At 39.1% G+C, this 27,988-nt stretch overlaps 1 protein-coding gene across 1 annotated transcript in view; it reads right to left on the reverse strand.

Moving 5' to 3' along the window:
- The window catches only part of EXOC4 (exocyst complex component 4), a 643,616-nt gene extending 620,943 nt beyond the window's left edge, over positions 1 to 22,673 (reverse strand). Inside the window, exons 1-2 of the mRNA XM_016222252.2 lie at positions 22,564 to 22,673; positions 107 to 296 (exon numbers count right to left, since the gene is read on the reverse strand). Coding sequence (XP_016077738.2) covers positions 107 to 296; positions 22,564 to 22,649 — 276 coding nt within the window. The 5' untranslated portion in view covers positions 22,650 to 22,673. The remainder of the gene's footprint in view (positions 1 to 106; positions 297 to 22,563) is intronic.
- Between the last annotated feature and the right edge of the window lie 5,315 nt (positions 22,674 to 27,988).

A 27,988-nucleotide genomic window follows, 5' to 3' on the forward strand; every position in this document is an offset into this window, starting at 1 on the left:
CTCACTCATCAAGGCCATGGGCCACTACACAGCACCTCCCTCCCAGCATCACACCTGGACTAGCAGGAAGCTGCTGCGATACCAGGCCGGAGGAAAGGAGGCGTACCTGCTTTATTTTATTTCGGGAGTTGGTGATGCGCTCCGTGATGCTCTGGTATGTGCGAATAGCTGTTGTCAGTTCTGTATAGTGCTGTACAATCAGTTCATCCAGGTCACGGTCACATTTCTCATAGGCTTCTTCAAGGCGGCCCTTCTCATTTTCTCTGTCTTCAACATCATCACTGGTAGACAGAGTCCTGATAAAGAGAGAATATATCACAGTGAATCAAACTTAAAGCAAAAAGGGAAAGTCCAGCACAGGGAATATAGTCGATAATATTGTAATAGCTGTGTATGGTGCCAGGTGGGTCCTGGGAAAATCGGAGGGAGCATTCTGTAAAGTATATGATTGTCTAACCACTAAGCTGTTCACCTGAAACTAATACAAAATAATATTGAATGTCAACTATAATTGAAAAAAGGAAAAGAAAGACCAGATAGTCAATATGCTAGCCCATTCATCCTACTAACTAGGAAATAAAACAATTTACTAACAGAAAATAGGAAACCACCTTCACAGTAAATTCCAATACCCCGTCTAAATGGATTTGCTGGTTGCCTATCCAAGGAATCTTCCCCTCCCTTTTTCCTTAGCATACCAATTGTAATCCAGTAACAGGCAGCACAAACACTGCAAAAGTCTGGGCAGGTCTTGATTTGTTTGAATGAGTCCTGGTAATTCCATTCCCCTTACCAGTGACAAGTCTGGCCAATGAGACAAAGGACTTCTAGATATAGTTTACTTGCTAATCTTACAAGTAAGATTAAGAGGAAGCAGGCCCTTTCCCCAACATTGAATACTGTTATACAAAGCTGAGATACCCAAATAATTCAGCCATCTTACAACCATGGGAGGGAAAACTCGGAGAAATGCCAAGCTACTGCTAGGATGTCATTTGGCCACTAATGCAGCCTACTCTGCAATTGTCTTACCTCAGGATTTCTTGTTAGGGGAAATAATAAATATCCATTGTTTAAGTCACTTTCAGTTGGTAGTCTTTTACATATAGGTGAAAGTATATTAACTGGTAAATTTACTCACACACTGAGAAGTCACCTTCCAAACAGCTTTTTTTTAATCCTCACCCGAGGATATATTTTTATTTCTTTTAGAGAGAGAGGAAGGGAGATGGGGAGAGAAAGAGAGAGAGAGAAACATCAGTTGGTTGCTCCCCATACAAGCTCCGACCAAGGATCAAACCTGCAACCCTTCAGTGCATGGAACGACATACCAACCAAATGTGCCGCAACATCCAGGGCCCAAATAGCTTATTTAAATGACCTCAATTTGGTACAGAGCCCCCAGGAGCCTGGAAATAAGGTCATATTAATTCTAAAATCTGTTATGACAGCAATAATATGAGCTATACTGCAAGGCAGTCCCTGCACTTACTGTTCTCCCAACAGCACTAACAAGATTGATATGAATCAACAATAACCAGGGAATGAGATAGATACACTTATTAAAAATCTTTCAATAACTTAGTTTGATACATGGGCCACAGATCTTTGTTTCCTCTATTATTTTTCTTGGATAATTTTTTTTAATTTAGTGTTATAATCAGTAACAAAGAAACCTTTTTCTCTTATCTGTTGGCTGTGGTAATTTAGAGTTTCATTAAATTCCCTCAGATTTGTCAGCTTATACATTCAGCATAATTTATTTCATTTATCTTTTTTAATTTTGGGGGGTATTTTAGCTCTCAATGATGGATGCAATCAATTATAAGTCTATCATTAGAAGTGCTTTCAGAGATGGTCTGTCAGCAAATCAATCACATATCCACTCCTAGATATTTGCAAGCAAAATACTGTACAACAGGCTTCTCCAAACTGTCATTTAAACCAAAAGATCTTAATTCATGAGCCACATAATACATAAGACTTCTTTTTCAATTCAGAGGGAGATTCAGCAGGCCAGTCTCTGACTTCAACCTAACCTCCTATAATTTTACAAACGTGTTATGATGCCAAGAGATCTGATCTAGCATGAAATTGGGAGTGGGAATGGGGGGGGTAGAATGTAATGAAGGGAAAAGGTGATGCCTCTAAGGAATGTGGGGTATACTCAGGAAATCAACACACTGGTTCGGAACCCCAAGACTTGAAGAAAGGTCTTTCCCATGCCAGGTCCTGAGTCCTCTGTCAACTGGTGATACTCCTACCCACACTTAACAAGGTTACGTTCAGGTAGAGAAAACTATGCAAGAGTTTGACTGATAAAGTAAATCAAAGTAGAGAATTTAGGGAGAATTTGGTTCCAAACATAGAGCTACCAATATTACTTGAAATATTTGGGTACAGGGTAACTAAGTATGTCTTTCTGTTGTTTCTATGATATATAACTTTGCTCTTTAAATCTGAAACCTTCCAGGCTGTTAATCTAGAGTAAAGCACAATCAGAAAATGCCTTCAATTTATCAATTGTCCCAAAGGGAAGAGTTCCTAGATATTTAACTCTATTATTTCCCCTTGTAACAGCCAACAGCCACAGAATTTTCAAAGCCACACTGGATCAGTTTGCCGCTTTTATAATGCTGTGCATGATTTCCTCTCCACCACATTTGTGGAAGGAAACATGCCAGACATTCACATTGTTTACATTAAGCAGCAGCACTGCATAACCGCTAAGGAAAATGTCAGGCCCAGAGAGGACATCTTCCTGGGCATCAGCTGTCACTGTGGCACATTACCGGAGCATTAGGAGTTATTTAGAAAATAGAAAGGGTTACTAAAATAAAGATTGAAAAGTAAATTGGGTCTGTAGGGGTTTTGGCTATTTTCATTTTTAGAGAAAATATTTATATAAGGAAAGCAGCCTGTGCCAGGGCTGCCCCACACTGGAAATTCATCCTCTTGACGTAAACTGGGCTGAGTGACATTTTTCTTTAGTAAAAAATACTTACATTAGAGAACTCTGAGAGTAGAAACCATTCAAGTTTTTTTTTTTTTTTTTTAATTAAAAGAAAGGAAGGCAGCAAGGATAAAAAATAGTAATAATAGCCGCTAATATTTAGAGAGGCTTACTAGCTACCAGGAACCAGCTGTGCTGCAGACTTGATAGAATGTATGTTTAATCCTCAAAGAACCCTGTGGAGTGGGTCCTATTGCTACCCTCCCTCCCCCTTTTAAAGATGTAGCAGCTGAGATCTGAAGAGGTTAATTTGCCCCATCTCGCACAATAAGGGAAGGAATAGAATAGTACAGGGATTCAAAACCCAGGTGGGTGTTTTCAGATTATGCTCCTAACCGGTATAGAGTCATGGGATCTGAAGTCAAACTGCCTGAGTTAGAATACACTTACTGCCCCTATAACCTTAGCAATGGTATCTCATTTTGCTCATCTATAATGTATACAATGGAGATAGTAAGTATACCTTCCTCGTAGGGTTGTTGGTTAGAATTAAATGAGATCTAACGAGGCCTGGCATATCATTAGCACTAAACAAATATGGGTTGTTGCTGCTAGCTACCATGGTTATAGTAGCAGCAGTCCTGGTAGCAATAGGAGAAGCAGTAAAGGCAGTAGCATTTTTCTACAATGTAATGGAAAGAACATCCTTTGGAGGCACAGGTTGAAATTTCATGACCCCCAAACACTAGTGCATTTGGCACTAGGCATGAGATTTAACATCTGACTCTCACTTTACTCCTTCTTAATGTCAAGAGCTGTGAAGAGTCTGAGATTTTTATCCTACTTACAAGCTAACAAGTTAGCCTGCCACAGTTTTATGGATGCTAGTAGAAGACACAAAACTCCCGGGCCAGAGACTAAGGACTTTATTACTCACAGCACAGCAAGTAGCATGAGCATCAGCGTATTAGTTCCATGCCCTTTCCCCCCAAAGTCCCATGGGGGTTAAGCAGATGGGCCCAAATGGATGCCTGCACACACTGTGAAAGAACCCTGAGCTTAGAAAGCCAAATCTTCTATACTAGACAGTAAGCATGCCTGCCCTCTGCTCTAGAGGAAGAGATTCTACTTCCAAAGATGCTTGCAAGCAAACATACTGACAAGACAGCCTAAAACAAAGGGCATTCAGTGCTTTGCTCCAAACTACTCTCAAAACATAACACTCCCAAGGAGAACTGTCTCCCATAATGAAACCTAATGCACTGGGTTTCTCCAAGGGGTCCATGATGTTAAGTAAATACAAATTCATTTCCAACCTCTGTTTTCATTTGAAATGTTTCATACAATGACTATTTGCAAAATGAATGAATGATAGACCATAAGAATAGACTAATTCCAGGGAGAAAGTTCCCAGGCATGCTGCCAACACCCAGCAATCTTCAGTGTAAAGTCATCTTACTTTAAGCCAGTCACTTGATCTGAGCTGGCAACAGGGTAGAAGAGAAAGCTGTCATCTAGGCCACTCCACCAGCCATGTCAGAACCTCTCCTCAGCCTTCTAAGCCTCCAGGAGATCGAGAGCTCACTAGCTCACAAAGCAATTCACTGCAATTATGAACAGCTCTCCTTATTAGAGAGTCTTTCATTAAAATGAAAATAAAATAATAAAATGAAATAAAATAAAATGCCTCTTCATAATGTCTACCCCTCGATCCTAGTTTCACCTTTTCCAATAACACAAAATAAGTCTATTCCCTCTTCCCTAAAGTTTCTCTTTAAATGGTAAAGGACTCTCAACTCTTCTTTCTTCCTCAGGTTAAACACCTCCAACTTCCTCAACTGTTTCTTCCACATCCTGGCTGCTTTTCTCTGAGGTCCCCTCAAAAGCAGTGAACACACAGAACTTACTCCATGCCTAAGTGATCAACACATAATAATTCATTTATTCCTGACAACAGTTATGAGGTAGGTGCCATTATTACCACTCTTTCTACCAATGAAGAGACTGAATTGCCTTTTCCAGGCACAGGGCTTGGCAGTCTGTGCCTGGTTCTTAAAAGACTCCTATCCTGCCTCTGAAGAGGAGCTACTCAGAACTGAACACAACATACTCTCAGTATGGTATGACCAGTCTAAATAGGAAGAGATTTCATAGCCCATTTAGGCACTACCTTAAAACTACACTGCATTTTTTTTTGTCAAGTCCAAAAGTTATCCATTATTCCTCTGACATTAAGTGCTAACAAGGCAGCTCTCACTCATCTCCTACTTGGGAAATTTTAAAATTAAGTACAGAAATGTACCTGCATTCCTGTGTCCTATATTTTCGGAAAGGGAGGTGGAATTGAGGCACAGGATATACACTGTCTATTACACACCAGGCAACATAGTGGTTATTTTGCACACATAATCTAAGTCAATCCTCAGAACTTTCTGGTAAGAGCGTATCACCACCCTTTTTACAGATAAGGAATCAGAGGAACAGAGAGACAAAGTAACTTTCACACATGCACACAGCTAATATCAGAAATGGAATGAAAACCAAGTATCCTTGACTCCAAAGCCCATGCCCTTTCTACTACATGTTACAAAATCCTACTTTTCCTGCCTTCAGCTCCTGAGCACAGACTGCGCCACAAAGAGTAAAGAGTTGATAGCTAAAGATGTAAAAAGAGCACTAAGCAGCATTTTTAGTAGTAACATCAAATCTGGACAAGAGGATTTAAAAAGCATGAGCAAAACGACATGAGCAGAGGACAAAGAGTTCCAAGCTGCCACTCCAGGATGCATTCACTTTATGGAATCATTCTATTTATTGGTGTGACTCTGGTTAACAGGACTACATAGGTTTCAAGTGTGTATTTCTAGGATACATGATCTGTATATTGCACTGTGTTCCCACCACCCAAAGTCAAATCATCTTCCATCACCATGTACTTGGCCCCCTTTACCTTTTACTACCCCCTCACCCCTTCTCTCTGGTAACCATCATACTGTTGTCTGTGTCTATGAGTTTCAGGTTTATATCCCACATGAGCGAAAGCACATGGTTCTTCACTTTTTCTGCCTGACTTATTTCACTTAGCATGATATTCTCAAGATCCATCCGTGTTGTCACAAATGCCAGTACTTTGTCTTATATTATGGCTGAGTCACATTCCAAAGCTTCTGTATTTCAGGGTAGCCGGTCAAGTGTTTTGAAAGGAAAATAACTAGTCACTACCACTGGCTCCTCCTATGGAACAACTGTGCTTTCACTTTGGACTTAAGAGAGTAATGGAGTGCAGACAGGAGAAAGCACACAAAAGTCAGTATTACTCTTAAAAAGACAAAAGGAAGATCAAATAAAAGAAAAAACATACCTATGAAAATCAGGTCAGTCACCCAAAGGTAACCCACCATTCGAGAGCAGCAGTCACCTTCAGTGAAAGACAGAAGAGGATGCAGAAGGAGACAAACCCGGGGTATTACCACTAGAAATTCACCAGAAACAGTCCTTACTGCTCTCATCAGATACCTCGAACATGAGGGTTTGCAGCTTCCAAGCTCTGACCTTGGACAAGTCACTTAACTTCTCTGGGTCTGTTTCTTTCCTTGTGAAACAGACAAGATAATAAGAGTCCCTGCCTCACAGGTGGTGGTGAGGATCGGAGAAGCATGCATTGGTTTTTGTAAAATGGAAAGTGCAATCGAGGTGTGGACTTATAAATCATTAGGAACAAAATAAATCCCTTGTGAATCACAACATTGTTAGCCCCTCCCACTCGAAAGCCCAAGGATATTTATTTATGAGCTGAGGTCACACCACTTCACTGTATTCTTATGGTGCTGGGTACATTAAGTGCTTCGGAAAAGCTAACTAATGAGCAGCAGCCAGATGCAGGGTCTGAAGAAGGCAAAGAAGGCTGTTCCCTGCCTTAAGAAACAACTGCAACTAAATTATCTCTCATGAAGTAATGCCTGTTTGAAAATGTCTAGGGAAGGACAAACAATAGTATAGTGACCCTATTTAGTTCAGTTATTCATTCATTAAGCACCTATTAAGCACCTACTTCTTAGCAGGCACAGTTCTAAGCAGCTAGAGATACAGCTGTGAACACAACCAGTCCCTCCCTCCTGAAGCTTACATTCTTGTGGGGAAGCAATAAAACAAACACATAACATGTGGAGACAGGAGGTAGCAGCTACGGAAAATGGAAGGCAGGGTAGGACAATGAGGACTATTTTACTTATGGAGACCGGGAAGGGCCTCTCAGGTAAAGAGAGCATTTGAGTGGAGCTTTCTAGGTACAGAGGGGGAGGAGGGTGGCACTATCCAGAAAAGCTGATTCCAGAGAAACAGAAGATGGACAGGCCCTGAAGGAGGATGTCTGGCCTGGTCAAGAAGAAGGAATGGCAAGGTAATCAATGTGGCTTTAGAGAAATGAGGAAGGGTGATGGGGAGGAGATGAGGTCAGGGAGGAAGCTGGGAGCCAGGTCAATTACAGTTTTGTGGGCTTTTATTCTGAAAGCGTTTTTTGAAGCCACTTGGGGGTTAGCATCCATGCAAAAAATGATAGCCTTCAACCAGGGTTTAATAATGAATACTAATACTGACTAACAATACGTACTTTCAAGTTTTATTTTAATTCTATCCTACCTCTTTCCAAAAAAGATCTAAGATAGTTTGTGTAAGAGTGTAGATAATACAGCCCTGGCCAGTGTGGCTCAGTTAGTTGGAGCATTGTCCTGTATACCAAAAGGTTGCGGGGTCCGTCCCCAGTCAGGGCACGTACAAAAGGCAGCCAATCAATGTTTCTCATATCGATGTTTCTGTCTGTCTGTCTGTCTCTCACTCTCCACCCCCCTCCCCACTCTCTCCTCCCTTCGTCTCTTTCTAAAATCAATAAGCATATCTTCAGGTGAAGATTAAAAAATAAAAAATAAATAATGTAGGTAATACAAATGAGAAAATGGAACTCGTTAGAAAGATGCAGGACAAAACAATGCCATATAAATGTAAAACACAAGTACGCGGGTCATTTGGACATAGTTTAAATGAAATGAGCCTCCAAGCTAACTGAAGTTTCTAGTAGCCAATGCAAAAAGGGAACATAGCCAGTTATATAGTTGCCATTATCAAAAAGATAGATTCCAGTTCCTCCAAGAGAGCAAATTTCACACAAGTCTTAAATTTACCAGAAATCTTTCACTTAAAACAATGAGGAAGAGTATACAACATAGTGTTCGCAACAACCTTCTGAAAAAAAGTAATATATTTTATACAGCCATTCTTTATGTCATTCAAGAACATAACAATTAAAATGCAACTCAGACATACAGATTTTGAAAGACTCTGAATATAGTCCAAGTAAGAACTTTTCCGATGATCCATTTTAATCTATGGATAAAAACTAGGGAATTTACAGTACTAAGTGGATGAAATCATGTTTTATGAATTTCCTTCACTCAGCAAACCTTTTAATAGTTCAAGCTGACCAGACAGTAGTTGTTTTTAAAAAGAGTCTACAGTGCAAATATTTGTCATCAGAGGGTTAGTTAAACATCATAAGCCAGAAAAGCATGCAGTACTGTTGACAACCAATTATGAAAAATTAAGAGCCTGGCCAGAGCTCTTGCCAGGGCCTCAAGATTATCTCTAGGTAATGACAGGCTATCACTGTGGAAGCAGTTTAGGGTATTTTAACAAAGTGATGAGAGTCCCCAGAGTATCACCTGTTAAGGACCAAATTGTGGCACACACCCCCATTCAAATGTTGAAGCCCTAACTCCCAATGTGACTGTATTTGGAGATATGGTCTATAAAGGAGGTAATAAAGATTAAGTGAGGTCTTAAGGAACCGGGTGTCCTTATCAGAACAGGACGAGACGCAAGACAGCCCTCTTTTTCCACATACTCAGAGAGGAAAGTCAGTGTGAGGACACTGGGAGAAGGTGGCCAGGAAGAAAGGCCTCACCAGAAACCAACTCTGAAAGTGCCTTGATCTTGCTTGGACTTCTAGCCTCCAGAACTGTGGGAAAATAAATTTCTGTTGTTTAGGCCACCCCGTCTGTGGTATTTTGTTATGGCAGCCTAAGCAGACTAATACACCACCCTACAAAACACAAGCATTACTTTTGTTGGGTAAATTCTCAAGACAGATGTTAGTCACCCTCCCTTCATCATAGCAACACAGATTCTTGGCAAATCCACAAGAATTAGCTGCCTAATACAGCCTCAGATAACTAAACTAATTAACCTGTTGTGAGACATATTTAACATAATACACCTGAATTTTGTAGACACCTGCAGAATAACTGGCATTACGTGATGATTTCTGAAAACAGTTAATAGGCTAAACTGCCTACTAAGGGCATTCCTTGTTGGCATCCATTGACCTCTCCTCCAGGAATAATACGGATTAACAAAACGATTAGTGGAAATCCCTTCAAGCAACTCAGAAAAACTAATTACAAGTAAAGCTCCACATATCCCAAAATCACTTATCAGGACATTACAGCTCTATAGACCACAATCTATGACAAGAATCACATCTCCTTGGTGATCCCCATTCTGGAAAGTGAAAAAAAATGGGCCTCTGAGAGACAAACTGGATGTCACTGAGCCCCTGAACTTCTTACTCATCAAACACCTGAGCCCCTCAATCAGCGCTACCTTCTCTCTAATTAGGACAATTCTAATTTTTTAATTGCATAACAGAAGAGCAGTAAACAAGGAGTCATCTTTATTTCCAAAATATTCTAACATTAACATAAAGGCAAAAACTGAGTATTTTAAAACTCTCAACAAATGCTCAAAAGTTAACTAGCTTCAGAACCTCACTCCAAATAAAAATTAACTATTAGCTTATTGATCTTTCTAGAACACAATATTCCTTTTTGTTATTGATCTCAACACAAGAAAAAAGATTCTAGAGCTGACATGATTCTTCAAACCATTATCCTATTTTCTGATCCAAAATGCTTTTAACCAGAACATACTAGGTTACATTATTAGACCTATTTATCCCTTATTTCAAAGTGTGAGTATTAGATTTTTTTTTCCCTTTAAAATGTGAATGAGCCAACCTAAGAAATGCCTGACAGCAACATGTACCTACTCCGTCAGCAGGGGAACTGAAGGCGGTGCTAAGTATGAGTTGAGTGAAAGCAGGAACTGAAGAGCAGGAAAAGAGATTGCTAAGAACACAAACACTAACCAAGCAAGCTGAGAAAGGTCTTCATAGGCCTTTTATACTAAGCAGAGCACTCTGTGTATGAGTAATCTATTAATGTTTCCAGTGAATTATAAAAATAACAAACCCTCCCTCATCATAATTCTGAGCTTGCATTAAAAAAAAAATCACACATTAAAGAAATGTTTGAGATGTGTATCACTACATAATCACACAAGATATGGCTTCGCTCAAAGCATAACCAAATCTACATTACACTTTTAAATCAATTTTATTATATTCAATTATACACCACAATTGCCTGTTTCCTAATTGTCTTATTAGAGCCCACAAAATACAAGATAATCCCATCCCAAATGATAGCAATTCTCAGTGGCAAACAAGTCCCTCTGAAAAAGTTTTCTGATGCATTAAAACAGCATCCCTAATTCAGTACAAAAAGATTCATTTACTACCAAGTGACAGTAAGCAATTTCTGCTCTAAAGTCAATTGAAAACTCACTGGTGTCTTGCTTCAGACAGCACTTAGGGCCAATTACTACATCAACACATGCAGTTTTTCAATATTTCAATTAACTAGGTTATACTAAACACTTCTGGGGACCAAAAGCTATAAATCTTGTAGCCAACAGAGAAGGCCATTATCTAAAATTAAGTAAAATCACCCCCACTAATGCATAAAACAGTCCAGGGTTGACAACATCAAGTTAACACCTATTCCTGCCCTTACTGAACCAAGCACCTCTTCTCCCTCCTCATTTGAAGCCCCAAGTCCTCCTTGAAGCTTTGTCCACAGCGATCTCACTTTCCACCAGCAGTGGAACGTTGGTTATAGCATTTGGACATTTTAGGGGTGCATGCTATTTCCTAATGTGCACTGTCTGGTGAGTTCCTCAGAAATGAGGTTTTGTAAGATATTAATAGGTGGTGTGTGGTAACATCTGGAAATTCTGGATTACACAAATTGAAGGTTTCTTAACCGCAGATGTCCAGGAGACTTCAATATAATGTGCAAGGTGCCTCTGGGAGGGAGGGTGTACAGCACATGAAGTAGGGGCTGGGTGGACTGCACATGAAAATATATCATTTAGCATTTCTGCAATTTATTAATCTACAGAACCTAGTCATCCTCACCTTCTTTCCTCTCCCCACCATATAACATATATAAACACACATACACACATTTTCATGAAATTTTCAAACACATACAAAAATTAAGACACTTGTCAACTAAATCCAGCTTCAACAACCAAACACATTCCAAACTTGTTTCACCTTTCACTGACTCAAACCTTCCCCAATTATTTTGAAGTAAATCCTAGACAAATCACTTTTATTGGTAAATATTTCAGAATGTACTGCTTAAGAATAATCTTTTTTTAAAAAACAAAGCCACACTACCAGTATCTCAGCTTTTTTAAAAAGTTAAAATGCCAATGGGGTTTTTTTAAGTGCATTCAAATCACCTGGAAATCAAGGCAGATTCTGGTGGGTCAGGTGGGGACTGAGATCCTGTGTTTCTAACAGGCTCTCAAGTTATACTCTGAGTGAAAATAATGTCTCCCATAACACAACGATAAGCATCAAGTTTAAAATGGAAAATCACCTTTTGAATTAAATGCCACTTTATTTTTTGCAACAGCTTTATAAAAATTTTTAAAAGAATAAAAAAAGTCAGAAAAGGTTCTCCTAAGGATCTTAAAAATGTCTTACCAAGTCAAATGGTACACAACAATTTTCCCTTACAACTTCCTGTTAAATAGTGAGTTTCCATGTTTTTCAAGGTGAAATTCCCTACAAATAAAGGACTGGATACTAAAAAGACCAAAGTCAGATCTCATTTCATGACTTCAAAGTAGTTAAACAGAGAAGACCACCGGGAGCAGAGTTCATCACTGCAAACTGGAAAATGCAAGCACAGGTTGCAACCATCTAAATGCTGGCCAACAAAACCACCACCAACAAAAAGAGGCAAACTATGACGCCACCCAAAGAAAATCCATTTACCAGCTCTGTGAGACCTCAGGCGAACAATGACCAATACTATCACAGTCACTGAGTAAGCGAAACAGGAAAAAACTATAATCTTAAAAATAAAGAAATACCTAAACAGACACATAAAAGTTCCAAAGCATTTCTAAGAGTTCCGATGGAAAAGTTCCTGAAAAAGTACTATATGAATTAAAGGTATTTAACTGTTTAATTAAATACACTGCAAAATACTGAAAAATCAGAAAGACCAATGGTGCCAAGATACCTTGCCAAAACCTCATGTGCACGTCTGATTACCCTATTCTTCCTCCCTGAGTATATGCAACCATCTGAAGCAGCTTACAAAAAAAAAAACAGGTTTCAAACCTAGACATTAAGGCAGAGGCTATGGAGACAGCGAGCTCCCCACAGCACTGGGAGATCCCTAGAGGGTCTTCCTCGAGTCTTGGGAGAGGTGTCATCGGCGCATGCGTGGGAGGAAACTGCTCAAAGCCAGGAGGAGAACCAGCTGGGAGGATTAGCGGGAACAATGATCTGAAATCAGACGGGCCAGAGTAAAACTCTCATCACTCACACTGCATTGGGAGGAGCACTCAAAAGGATTTTGCCATTTTGGTGAGACAAAATTAGCCCTAGACTAAATGTCGCTCTGTTCCCAATTAGAGAAATTTAAAACAAGATGCGCAAAAACCATACTGCTTCCAAGTAACTTAACCACAATGCAGACCAGAGCTAGGTAATATTTATAGGAAAATAAAGACTTCCAATATCAGTACCCAACAAGGTAAAATTTACAATATCTAGCCTCCAAAAAGCAGAAGGCATGTAAAGGAAGGGGGACAGGGAACGTTAATCAACTGAAAACAACACAAAAATAAAACAGATGATAAAATTAGTAAATAAAAACATTAAAACATTTATGATACCCGTCTCCCAAATGTTCAAGAAGCAGTAGCAAGAGAGAGAACATGTAAGCAGACATTAAAGATACTTTTAAAGAAACACACACACCCAAATCAAACTCCTGGAGATCAATACTACAACCATAAAAATTACATTACATGGAATTAACACATTAGGAACTGCAGAAAAGATTATGAACTGAAAATACAACAAAAACTATACAAAACAAAACACCACAAAAAAAAGGTTGGAAGAAAAAATGACCCTCAGTATTCAGTGAGCTATGGGACAACTTGCAGTGGCTTAAAACACTTAAGAGAGAAAGCTGACAAACAACATGTAAGACTTACACATTGAAAGCTATTGCTGAGAGAAATTAAAGAAAAACTAAATGGAGGGATATTCCCTGTTCATGGATCAGAAGACTCAATACTGTTAAGATGTCAATTCTCTCATATTAATCTGTACATTCAATGCAATCCCAACCAAAGTCCCATCAGGTTTTATTGCAGAAAAATTGACTAGCAAGTTCTGAAATTGATACAGAAATGCAAAGGACCTAGAGCAGCCAAAGCAACTTTTAAAAAATAGAATACAGTTGGAGAGCTTGTACTATGTATCTTCACGACTTACAAAACCAGTAATCAAGACTGTCGTGCCCAGCCGGGCATGGCTCAGAGGTTGAGCATTGACCTAGGATCCAGGAGACAGGGGTTCTATTCCCAGTCAGGGCACATGCCCAGGTTGTAGGCTGGGTCCCCAGTCAGGGGCATGCAGGAGGCAGCCAATCAATGACTCTGTCATCACTGATGTTTCTATCTCTCTCTCCCTCTCCCTTCCTCTCTCTGAAATCAATAAAAACATATTTAAAAAAAAAAAAAGACTGTGGTATTGTCATCAAGATAAGAAGATGAATGGAATAGACTAAGAGTCAAGACAGAGGCCCACATTAATTAACTGATTTTTGACAAAGATGCACAAGATATTTAGTGAAAGGATATTCTTTTCAATGGTGTTGGAACAAGAGGATATCCTTACACACACACACACACACACACACACACACACACATACATACAGAGAGAGAGGGAGAGAGGGAAAAAGAGAGAGGGAAAGAGAACTGGAAAAAAATGGACAGGGATGCTGGAAGTGTTCCCCATCTTGATGTGGGTAGTGGTTATACAGGTAAAAATTCATCAAGCCATACAGTTAATAGGTGTACACTTTACTATGCATATGTATACCTGAAAAGGGAGACACAGCAAGCATAAAAGTTAGCATACAGGTAAGATCCCATATATATTTAAAAAATAATTATTTCTATCAATCCACCCACCATTTCATATACACTCACAAAGAGACACAGAGACAGAAATGCACACTCATGTGAGAGATATGTCTGGATTAGGTTCATCTAATTTCAGTGAAGGAAACTTATGGATGATAAAGTTTGAAATAATTTTTTTTTTCCATCTTCACATTTTTCTGCATTTCCATTGTTCGAATTCCTTTAATGAGTGCACACTATTTTTGTAACAGAATGATTTTTCTAAAAAATTGGAAGCAAAGTTATTAAGAGTAGTTATTTCTAGATGAACAGAATATGAGTAATTTATATTTTCTTCTCTGTAACTTTCTGTATATTTAATTCTCCCACTTAAAAGTATTTATATAACTACAAAGACGAGACACTAACATAAAAAATTTTTGTTATGCTAAAAAAATGTTAACTTTGTTATAATTTCAACTTTATCTTTGTATGAATGTGGGCAGGATCAACATGAAACCCTTAAAAAAGGAAATCAGGAAGTATTTTGGGAAATGAGATTGTTGGACAATGTTTCTCTTTTGTGACTATATTTTTTACAAATTTGTGTGATATCATTTTTATAAAGGAAAATGGGAAGTATTGCAATGACAAGTGTGCATAGGAAGAGAACAGCAAGCATGAAACACTGCTGAAGATCCTACATATGTTCAACAAAGGAGAAAAGATAATCTTTTCAACAAATGTTGGTTGAACTATCAGACATTAGACATCCACATGCAAAAAAAAAAAAAAAAAGAATATAGACATAAATCTTACACCCTTCACAGAAATTAACTCAAAATCGATAGTAGACATAAATATAAAACACAAACTATAAAACTCCTAGAAAGTAACATAGGAGAAAATTTAGATGATCTTAGGTATGGCAATGACTTTTAGATACACCACCAAAGAAACAATCAATAAAAGAAACAACTGATAAGCTGGGCTTCATTAAAATCAAAAACTTCTGCTCTGGCAAAGACACTGTCAAGAGAATGAGAACACAAGCCATGACCAGGAAAAAATATTTGCAAAACACATGTATCCAGATACATCCAACAGCAGTGTCCAAATGACAGTGAAGAAACACTCTCCTCTTAATTTTTTAGTAGAGATTAGTTAATAAAGACAATCATCAAAAATATCCAGCCTGGCCTGGCGTGGCTCAGCGGTTGAGCGTTGATCTAGGATCCAGGCAATCAGGGTTCGATTCCCAGTCAGGGCACATGCCCGGGTTGTGGGCTGCAGCCGATCAATGACTCTCTCATCACTGATGTTTCTATCTCTCTCTCTCCCTCTCCTTTCCTCTCCCTGAAGTCAATAAAGATATATTAAAATATAAATATGTGTGTGTGTGTGTGTGTGTGTGTGTGTATATATATATATATATATATATATATACACACACATATATATATATCTCCAGTTTCTAAAGATGGGGGGGTTGTAATGGAATATTACTCAGCCATGAAAAAGGAATGAGATCTTGCTATTTCGACATGGATGGACCTAAAGGATATTATGTTAAGTGAAATAAGTCAGACAGAAAGACAAATGCTATATGATTTCACTTATATGTGGAATCTAAAAAAGACAAACAAGCAAAACAAAACAGAAACAGACTCATAATAGATACAGAGAACAAATGATGATAGCTGGGGGAGAAGGGGAGATGGGTGAAAAGAGTGAAAGGGAATGAGAGGTACAAACTTCTAGTTATGAAACAAACAAGTCATGAGGATGTAACATAGAGCATATAAAATAGTCCATAATATTGTAATAACTTTGTATGGTGACAGACTGGTTACTAGACATCGTGGTGATCACATCCTAAGGTATGTAAATGTCAAATGACTATGTTGTACACTTGAACCTAACATAATATTGTATGTCAACTATACTTTAATAAATAATTTTTATCAAAATTCAGTTTCTGGCAAGGCCAAAGGAAAACAGGTACTCCAATATACCACTTATGGGAGTGTAAATTATCATCTTCCTAAAGGACACTTTGGCTCTATCTGTCAGAATACAAAAGGCACATACACATACTCTGATGCAGCCAATTCTGATGCCACTGCCATGAATTTAAATCATGGATACACCCCCAACGTACATGAATCCTCACTACAATATAATTTTAACAGAAAATAAAAAGAAATAAAGAAACTAAAGTGTTCGTTTAAAAACTAAATAAAAAGTGGCCACCAATTAAATAGATTATGGTACCTAGCCACTAAAAAGAATAACAGATCAATGTGTGCTGCCAGCAAAGATCTCCAAGGAAAACAAATGAACAAAGGTTAAAAAGTATACATAGTATGATCCTATTTGTTTAAAGAATATATATTATATATAATCTTTATGAATATTCCTTAAGTATAGATAAACTGATAAGCAGTGTTACACTAACAAAGGAAGTATACATTCTTTCATTATGATTATACACTCACACACACTTAAACAGAGTCTTCTGTTTCCTCACAGAGCCACAAGACACTTAACAGGGAATGGCTCAGGAAGGAAATGAACAAAGAGAAAAGTCTTCACTTCTTATCTCGTTCCTTTTCATATGTTTGATTTTTTTAAATATGTGACTAATTTTAGAAAATTATGCATATAATTTTAGAAATCATATGTATAATTTTTTAATGGCAACAAGGGTGATCTAGGCAGAGATCATGGGCCCTTCAGTTTGCTTGATTATAGTCTTTGTGTCTGGAACCTAATAACTATGCTTTATATTTTATGTCGGTTTATATTTTGTTTTACATACACACAGAAGCATACATATATTTAAATCTTGCTTCTTTAGCTGACTCTCAAATTATCAAACAATAACCACCTAAATTCAGCTACACAAGGTTCCCTGGGTACAAAGATAACATGCTGACAACTGTAATCAAACATTCTGGCCAACCTGGCAAGGATAGTTCTGGAGGGAAACGAACATAACCTGGTGGCTATCTGGCAAACATTAATATCAAGTTTCTAACAAAAGAGCCTAAAAATGAGAAGATGAACATTTAAGTGCCTTCTCTATGCCAAACTATGCTAGGCACCTTCATATATTATTTAATTTTCCCCAAAACCACAGCAGATCATATTATTACCCCATTTTACAAAGAAACTAAGACCTGGTGGTTTTAAGTAACTGGTCCAAGGTTACTTTACATGGGTAATACAGTAAGTTTCTACTAACTATACTGCACCTCCCACCAAAGACTATGAACATACCTACCTACAAGTAATGGCTTAAGAAAACCTGACCAATCACCCAACATTAAAAACATATGCCTCAAAGCCTTCAAAAAATTCCCATTTCAAAAAAATCACACATGAAGTTAGAAAAAATTCTGCATTTTTAGCCAGTAGGTAAAAAAATGGAAATTTTTTCTTTTTTTTTTTTTGCCCCTTACATCCACATATACTGTCAGATGTCCCAGGACTTTCAGAAAGTTGAAAAGGTGTTTGCTCTGAGGTATTCTAGTAGTAATTTTTGAAACTGCATCACCAGTGGCAAGACTCCCAGGGCACAAAGAGAGCTGAAAACCCTAAAAGCCATTATGAGATGGGCTCAAATAAAGAGAAGGCGGTGCTGGCGATGACACTGACAACCCAGCACCACTTCCAGGACTCTGCTCTGAACAGTGTCCACACCCCTTTCCCTCCACAAACTGGGCCACGGACCTCCAGCTGTCTGTTCAAAGCTCTCAGCAAAGCCTGGACCGCTTCAACAAAGTGTTCTTTGAATTAAATATGGGACTGACCAAAGTACTCTGGGGAATTTAACAGGTGTCCACAATAAAGGATTTGCTTAGTTTTTGAAATTCCACCTTCTGTGAAGACCTGAAAGTTGATGAAAACATGAGCTTTCAACTGCCTTCAAACCTCCTTGACATCTGTAACCAGTGTCTGTCTACAAAAGCTCTGCTCCAAGGTTTCCTAAGGTCTCCTAAAGTCACAGCCAAGTTTGTCTTCCCAATTAAACCAGCTATTAAAGACAAACTTATAAAGAGAAGACAGTCAACATTTAATTGGAAAGCAAATCACCTAACTGTAAGTGGTAGACACATTTCCCAATTAAAGATCTGACAGGAACTTACAAAAACAAAACAGCATCTCCCAAATGTCATCCTGCTTATTTCCTGTTTAGAAAGGTTTCCTGCTCCAACTCACACCACACACAAGGTTGGGGGCTGCTGCTGGGTATTCAATAATAAGTAGGAAAACGCTGTGTGTGCATGGGCATAAAACTGTCCAAACGGTACATCAGCAGGGAAGCAGAACTCTGTCCACCCAATTTAGTTCCATTTTAAGGGCCAGTGGCAAGACTTAAAACCAAAACCTGCAGTTAGCAGCAGCCCCGACGGACCCAATCCCAAGCACTGTGTCTCATCAAAGCCCCAGCTCACAACCTGAGGAGCTCTTCTGCAAAGTACACCCTTTGAAACATCTGTCTTGAAATATTTTTAGTACTTTTTAAACAGCTAAGAATTTCATTTATGGCCTGGCCGGGCATGGCTCAGCGGTTGAGCATTGACCTAGGATCCAGGAGATGGTGGTTTGATACCCGGTCAGGGCACATGCTTGGATTTCGGGCTCGACCCCTGGTTGGGGATGTGCAGAAGGCAGCCAATCAATGACAACTCTCTCATCACTGATGTTTTATCTTTCTCTCCCCCTCCCTCTCCCTTCCTTTCCCTGAAATCAATAAAGACATATATTTTTTTTTTAATTTCATTTATAAGCCCAGCTGGGCATGGCTCAGCGGTTGAGTCGATCCCAGGCGATTGGGGTTCGATTCCCGGCCAGGGCACATGCCCGGGTTGCGGGCTCCATCAATGACTCTCATTGTTGGTGTTTCTGTCTCTTTCCCTCTCCTTTCCTCTCTCTGAAATCAATAAAGATATATTTAAAAAAAAAAAATTCATTTATGAGTCTCAAGGTACTTTAAAAATTACCCATCTGCCAAATGTAATACTTTCATTACAATTACACTATACCTCATCTTTACCCTCATGGACTGCCTACCATACTAGGAAAAGACAGTCACTATTTTAACTATTTGATACATGGTTCGAAACAGTGATAAGATATGAATATCCTATGTCTGCACCTACTCTGTCCTTAGGTCAAACCCTTCTTCACCTGTACTTTTTTATCCAGTGTTAAAACATCACTGTAACAATAAATGCTCCTCTAACTAATAGGAGTAGCATTAAAAAACATAAAAACTTACGTCGATACAGAATGCAGTCTAGAAATGACATTTTTTACATATCTGAACAAGAGAATTGAGGGAGAATTTTTAACATTCACTATTCAAAAAAGAAAAACAATTGTTCAGTAATATAAAAAGATAAATAAAGCTAAACTAAGGACAGTGGGCTCTTTCACTAACAAGTAATTTACTGTGACAAAATGATAGGTCCAAGGAAACATGAAACATGAAAGAGAACTAGTACATACAGTTCCATGTGTCCTTTAGATGTAGCTCAGATTTTATAAACATTAGTCTAAAATGGGTTTTTCTTTTTGAGGCTTGTTGCCAAAGCAACCAGGAAAGCTACAGTCTTTGGGAGAGAGTTTGAAAAGAGGTTAAAGATAAGAGGAAGTAATGAAAACTTTATACCAGGAATTAAAAATCATGAATACAATGTTGCAAGAAGGGTAACAGAGAGAATACAAATTGAACAGATAGACAGAGCAACAGCTAGAGTGACAGAACAATTACTAACAAGAAATAAACATACCCATTATTTTATTTTTCCCAGTTTTATTGAGATATGACATTTAACATTGTATTCATTTAAGGTATACAACATGATTTATGTGTATGTTGTGAAATGATTACCACAGTAAATTTAGTTAACATCTATCACCTCACAGTTATGTTTTCTTGTGATGAGAAATTTTAATATCTACTCTCTTAGCAACTACGTTCCCCATTCTGTTCCCTGAAGTACTCTCCCCCAACCCAAACACCAAAGTAATACTACCATCCTCCTCTCATTTACTGCCAATGCGTATGAAATTTAAACCACTGGCTATGTTCAAAAGTGCATCAGGTATAAAATAACAGGAAAGAGAGTTAGCAACACCCTCACTCCAACCCCAAAATTTCCCTGTGACTCAAAGAAATTCCGATATATAAAATCAACATTTGACACTGTAACAACATCAGTCTTAAAAAGGCCATATGTAAACATAACCCCTCCCTATCTTACCCAGAATGCTAGGTGTGTGCACAATATTTATATAATGCTGGTAACAGTTATAACAAAATAGAAGTATTGTTCAAATGGTCTGCCGTGGTCAAAGATAAGGAAGAAAAATGAAAATAATATGCAACAGAAGTCAGAGTAAAAAATACCTGGGACTAAATCATGGTGATAATGTGAAGATAATGCGTATGGGCACAAGAAATGGATGGATAACCACAAAATTACACTCCACACCACCTAGCATTAGGAATTTCCCCTGGAAAACACAAAGGCAACCAAAAGCAATGTATGTTTTTGAGTATCAGTAAAAAAAGCTTTAGCTTGTTTTTTATGCTTTTTTCAAATACAGGACATTTAGGGCAAATTGAACTTCATTTAAGAAAACTGATATACAGCATAAAAGAAATGGGTTAAACCTACAGAATCATAAGTACACGAGCGAGACGGATCATTTCTATATAGCTGCTAAGTTTCCTAACTGTCCACTCTACATCCACTCGGAGTCATCACTCCTCCTGGATTCCCACCATATTCCATCTGCCTCTTCTAGTCTCATGTCATAGTTTTCACTTGGGTATTTTATCCCTCAAATATAGTCTACTGTAGCATGACGTTACCAGTATAGTCTACTGTAACATCATATCAAATTAGTCTTTGCAAAACTCTGGGCATTCACTCATTCATTCAATAAATATTTCCTAAGTACCTGTAAGTGCCAGTCAACATACTACAGACAGGCAATAAGCCTGTGCTGTTTAAATGAATGCCGGCTGCAAGGCAGGAAAAAATATATACAAGTTCAAAAAAAGACTCCAAATAAATTATGCATTCCATTTGCAGAGGGGATCAGGATGGGAAGCTACAAAGATTCTAATATCGTGAAACATCTACACTACCTGTGTATTGCCACAGCAAGAAAATGTGTCTGCAACAGAGCAGCATTTCCTCTGCAGGGCCTACCAAGTATATTAAGTATTTGCACACAGAGAACTGTCATCTGAACCCTTTGAAAATTTTTGCAGTAATGATTTAATATGTCGTAATCTTAAACTAGAGGTCCCTATAGGACACCCATGAGATGGGTCTTTCCAAGTCCAGGAATGGCAGGCTGTTCCCCAAGTTCGCCCTGTCCATTCATTCAAGAGCTTGTTCACTACCAGGCACAGCTGGGCCTGGTTTTTAAAAGGTCAGGACATTCCAAGAGCCCTCCGAGAACTCAACCAAAAGTTTGGCACAGGTCCGGGGCGGGGAAAGGAGGGGCATTCACGTTTTATTTTATGGAAACATACCCGAGTTGAAATTCAAACGTAAAAACGTGTTCTGTTTTATTCTGGTTGTTGTCACTCCCTCCATCATTCTTAATGGTACTTGAAAGCGTTCCCCCAATCCTCAATGTATTTCACTTACAAAAAAAAAAAAAAAAAAGCCAATAGAAGGAAGCCTGCACTTCCACTCCCACCACATATATTCTGGGAAAATAATGTGTACAGAGGAGAACTTGAAATTTGTTTCTTGTCTTTCCTTCTTAAGGAATAGCCCGGGATAGGACGGCCGAATAAAACTCACAAAGCGGCCGTGTGCCTTCCACCCCACGGCGCTTCCACGGGCCCGCCGCGGGCTCGCGCACGTGAGGCTGGGGCCGGCCCCGGCGGTCGGAGGTACCCGAGGGCGGCGCCGCCCCTGCAACTCGCCACGGGCCTCGCAGCCAGAAGGCCCGGAAACGAAGCGCCGTCGCGGGGGAGCTGCAGAAGGCAACCAGCTAAATGGACTAAACGAGCACACCGGGCTCCGGCCCTGAAGAGAAGTCTGAGCCGAGGCTCCGCCCTCTAGCCCAGCCCCAGAAAAAAAGGGGGGGGTCTGTGGGGACCCTGGGATCGGCCGGGGGAGGCAAGGAGGGAGGGGTGGGCGGGGTGGAACCCAGCTCACCCTTCTCCCTACCAAAGCGGAGGTCGAGCCTCTGCCCGCTGCCCGCTGCCCTGACCCTGCCTCCTGCCTCCCTCACCTGATGACAGAGATGAGCAGCCCCGAGGGGTCTTTGCTTTTGCTCACTGTGCTCCTGTACTTCCCACCAGCTGCTTCTGCCGCCATCTTGGTAACGGGCGGAGAACCGTGAGCGGCGACCAAGCGGAGGCAGCGTGAACTCTGGAATTGACCTCTCCGGGGAGCCCACCAATAGGAGGAGAGCAAATGCACGGGACTTCGCCGCCGGAGCGAGGGGGCGGGACTCAGCGGCACGCTTCCAGGCCCGGCGCGCGCTCTAAGCACTCTGGGAATTGTAGTTTTCCTTCCGCGGCTCCTGGGCGGGGAGGAAGCCGAACCAGGGGCAGCCTGGTTTGTGTCTTACTTACATTTATTATGATCTTGGGCTTTTTTTGTTTGTTTGTTTCCTTGTTTTTAGTAGTATACCAGGTTTTAAATCAAATTTACCTGATGACACCACAATGTGTGCGGGGAGGACTGGCGGCGGGGGTGTATTTCATTGGGGTGGGGGTCTGTCTTCATGTCTACTTGCAAAATTTTGCTTCAAACACAGTGGCTTTTTAAAAAATCCAGTAGAATGCGAAAATGAATAGAGGCAGAAATGCTTTAATAGTCTTTAAAATAATGTTTTACACTAGTTTTATGTGAGTTCAATCATTTTTCTGTGTCCCTATATTCCCACATAATCCTAAACGACTCGGGAACATGCAGATGGGTCTTGATAAAGAAAAAGACCAAAGAAACGAAAGCGAAAACTGACAAGATTGCAAATTCCTTTTCTTCCCAAGCTAAATAAAATATGAGAAGTAATCATGTCCATGAGTGCTTTATTAATATTTACTGGTAAGTTTTCAAATTTCCTGCGTTTGACTATTGGCTTAGTCATTCATTCAGAAGATGAAATGAAAAAATAAAAAAGATTAGAGTATGTGTGGAAAGTGCACAAATCGAGAAACCAAAGGGAAAATAAATATTGAGAAGGGGGGGAGAGAGGTGATCTGTTCAGTAGCAGTAAAGATTAAGAACTTCAGAGATTAATAGAAGGCAAACTCAGAGGTCTGGAGTTGTGAAGCCACACGCCCAGAACACATCAACTACTTTCACAAACAGGTACTATGCGGGTAGAAGCTCACACTGAGTTTTTCAAATCAATTGGAAGTTTTATTTACTTATTTTTTAATTTAAGAGTGTTCATAGCCATTGGCCCAATAATTCCAGTTCTAGAGATTTTGTTCCTAAAGAAACAGAGATATAGAAAAATATTGAAAATTTGAAAAAACATAGAAATATGAAATAAAGTATAGAACTTTCATATAAGGATATAACAAATAACCACTGGAAATCATAATTTTAATGACCTTTGATGAAAGATGTTCATGGTATAAGTATGAAAAGCAGGCTATAAAATTAAATAACTCATATATATATATATATATATATATATATATATATATAAAGACAGATAGTTGGGCCTAGTGGCTAAGAATACTGGCAGTAGGAGGGGAAAAAACTATCTTAGTTGATGCAGATAAAGCTTTTGACAAAATCCAGCAAACTTATCATGATAAAGCACTCAGAAAACTAGAAATGGGAGGGAACTTCTTCAACATGATAAAAGATATTTATTTAAAAACCACAGCTAGCCTGAGCTGCTGCAGCTCCGTGGTTTGAGCAGACCTGAGCACCCAAGAGTGGGGGGTTCGATTCTCCATCAAGGGCAGGTACCTAGGTTGCAAGTTCTGTCCCAGCCTGGTTGGGGGGGGGGGGGGGCACGTGCAGGAGGCAACAATCAATGTGTCTCTCTCACACTGAGCTCTCACCCCCCCACACCCCGTGCTTCATCTCTCTAAAATAATCAATGGGAAAAATGTCCTTGGCTTGGGTCAACAAAAAAACACAGCTAACATCATCCTCCGGTGAAAAACTGAACATTTCCAGCTATGATCAGACATAGGACAAGAATGCCCACTTGTGCTGTTTCCATTCAATGAAGTACTGGAATTCTGGCTAGAGCAAGCAGGCAAGGAAAGAATAAAGGCATCCAAAATGGAAAGGAAGAAGTAAAAGTATCTCTGTTTTGCAGACAACATATTTTAAGTATGAAAATTCTAAATAATTTTTTTTTAAAAAACTATTAGAGTTAATAAATGAATTCAGCAAGGTTGCAGGATAAAATATCAGTAGTGTTTCTACACACTAGCAATGAACAATCCAAAAAGGAAATTAACAATTCTATTTATAACATCAAAAAGATTAAAATACATAGGAATAAATTTAACCAAGGAGGTGACTACAGCAGTCCTCGTGGAATAGGCTGGTTATAATTGCGCTGGACCAAAAATAAATAATAAATAAATAATAAATAAAGAGTAGACACTTAAACACCTGAAGAGGAAGAGCAGGTCCATATAGACAGGTTACGGTGCAACATGAAAACATGCACTCGATGTTTAGGGGATAATTTGACTAGAACAAAGGATTCATGGAAAATGGTATTATAGGTAAAGAGATACATGGAGATCTGCTCAGAAAGGACCTTGAACTCCGTGGCCAGGCGCTGGACATGTTTGTGCAGAGAGGGTGAGAAGCAGTGTATGTTCAGGTCTTGTTTTATATTGTCTATTACATTGTACACCAGGGCAGACTGTTTCTTATGATTATATTTGTAAATACACCCAGAGACTCTTAAAGCCAGAGGAACATCCAATTAAATTAAAATGCTTTGATCTCTTTGGGTGAGAGGCTCTATATAAATCCAAGGTATTGATATTCTTATTATTGTGGATAAATGAAATGTGAGAGTCAGGCTAGCTCGGCAGCAGAGTTGCTTCTCTGAGATTCATAAAAACATGCCAGGCCTGGTGTCTACAGGACCCCCAGTTTGGTGGATTTTGAAAAGAGTGTCTCATAATACCAACAAGGTGGGCAGAACTCTGGAAAAGGAGATATTTCAAGCCTCCATTAACATTTCCTGGTTATGAGAATCAGCTCACCTAAGATATAAAAAGATGTGCTTCAGGCATGGCTGAGTAAATCAAGGCACAGCGTACAGATTATAAACTGAAGGGAAAAGGTAATGATGCTTTCATCATGGTAAAAGCAACTGTTTTATTTATCTGGGATTACAAATCTTATATCAGCTATTTCGATTACTTTAGTTTAAATAAATCTTATATAAATGTAAGCTTAGTTTAAGATATACATGCATTGCTTGGCCGGGCATGGCTCAGTGGTTGAGCGTCGACCTAGGATCCAGGCGATCGGGGTTCGATTCCCAGTAGGGGCACATGCCCGGGTTGCGGGCTCCATTCCCAGTCGGGGGCGTGCAGGAGGCAGCCAATCAATGACTCTCTCATCATTGATGTTTCTATCTCTCTCTCCCTCTCCCTTCCTCTCTCTGAAATCAATAAAGATATATTAAAAAAAAAAAAGAAAAAAAGATGCTCAACATCATTAGTCATTAAGGAAATGCAAATCAAAACCCCAATGAGATATCAATTCACACCCATTTAGGATGGCTATTTTTTTTAAAAAAGTAAAGTAACATATGTTGGCAAGTATGCAGAGAAATGAAACCCTAGTATGTTGCCTATGAAAATATAAAATAGTGCAGTGTGGAAATACAGTTTAATAGTGTGGAAAACAGTTTAACGGTTCCTCAAAAAGTTGAACATAAAATTGACCCAGCAATTATACTCGTAGGTATATATGGTAAAGAACTGAAACCAGGTGTTCAACTATAACTTGTACACAAATGTACATAGCAGTACTAGTCACAAAAGGTAAAAACAATCCTAACATCCATCAGTGGACAGATGAACAAACAAAATGTGGTATGCTTATAAATAGAATATTATTCAGACATTAGAAGGAATGAAGTGAATTCTACAACATGGATGAATCTCAGAAACATTATGCTAAGTGAAAGAAGCCAGACAAAAAAGGTCTCATACTGTCTGATTCCTTTTACATGAAATATACAGAAGAGGTAAATCCAAAGAGAGAGGAAGTAGTATGTAGTGGTTGTCAGGGGCTAGGGGGAGGCAAGTATGAGGAATGACTGCTTTTGAGGACAGAGTTTCCTTTGGAGGTAATGAAAATATTCTGGACCTAGACAGTGTTGCATAGCATAGGGAATGTATTAGATATCACTGAACTGTACATTTTATAAAATGATTAAGTTTGTGCTATAAATTTTACCTTAAAAAGTAGACCAATCTACATCATCATTCAGTTAGACAACAAGTTCCAAAAATTTGACCTGCACAGAATTTCTTAAATCTGTCCCCTTCTTCAAATTCCTACTATCATAGCCTGATCATATCTCTCCTCTCGATTCTTTCCATAGCTTCCCACTTGAGCCCCTTTTCTCTTACACCACCCTCATTCCAATCTACCCACAGCACTTGTCAAAACCCATCAATTCAAATGTATTATACACAGTGTTTGTGGCCTTTGCTGACATGAAGCTGTTCTGTGACGTTTGCTTATCAACTAGTGAGTAAAATGTGCAGTACTTTGTGCACTCAGGATTTTGAAAGGTTTTTTTTATTATGCATCATACCAAATCTACTACTGTGTGAGTGGAAATTAAGACTTTATGTGGTTTTATATGTTATAATATTTCTTCAAATTAATCTCTCCTATAAAACGAGAGAGAGAGAGAGAGAGAGAAAGGGGGGGGGGGCGAGAGAGAAAGCAGGAATCTGATCCTTTCACTTTTGCTTTAAAAACCTTCAAGGACTTGCATTGCCCATAACATTGTTTTTCAACTGTTTACTAGAGAGGCACCTCCAAACTGCCTTTGTAGCTCCCTTCTTGATTACGTCCCGTTGAATGTACTCTCTAGACACGTCCTAAATATGCCATGTATTCTTATATTTCCCCATTTCATGTACACATTTGCTCCCCTAAAATTCTCTGAGCTTAGATTCCATATCTGTTTAAACGTGGCTACCTATCTTCAGGTTTGTTGAGAGATCTGTTAGTATACGTGCACCAAGAGAAGTGTAAAACATATTCATAGCAGCACTGTTCATCGTATCTCCAAACCGGGCAGGACAAGAAAACGCCCAATAACAGCAGAAAACATAAACAAGGCCACAGCCATACAATCAAATACCCTACAGCAGTGATTTTCAACCGGTGTGCCGCAGGAGGCCCAGTGACTTGCAACAAGAATTTCTAAAATGTGCAACACCTGACACCTTAGGGCACTGACCTCTTTTCCCTTAGATTGTCAAATTTAAAACATGACAGCAGCCAACATGACAATAGCGGCCCAGTGTGAGTGAATCAAAAGTTTACCTATTTTTTTGTGTTAGATCACAAAAATATATTATATATTTTTGGTGTGCTACAGAATTTTAGTAGTTAGTGTATGTGTGCCATGAGACGAAAAAAGTTGAAAATCGCTGTCCTACAGCAATGAAAGTGGACCTCAGATA

Source organism: Miniopterus natalensis, chromosome 10 (genome assembly GCF_054644295.1).
Source record: "Miniopterus natalensis isolate mMinNat1 chromosome 10, mMinNat1.hap1, whole genome shotgun sequence".
Lineage (NCBI taxonomy): Eukaryota > Metazoa > Chordata > Mammalia > Chiroptera > Miniopteridae > Miniopterus > Miniopterus natalensis.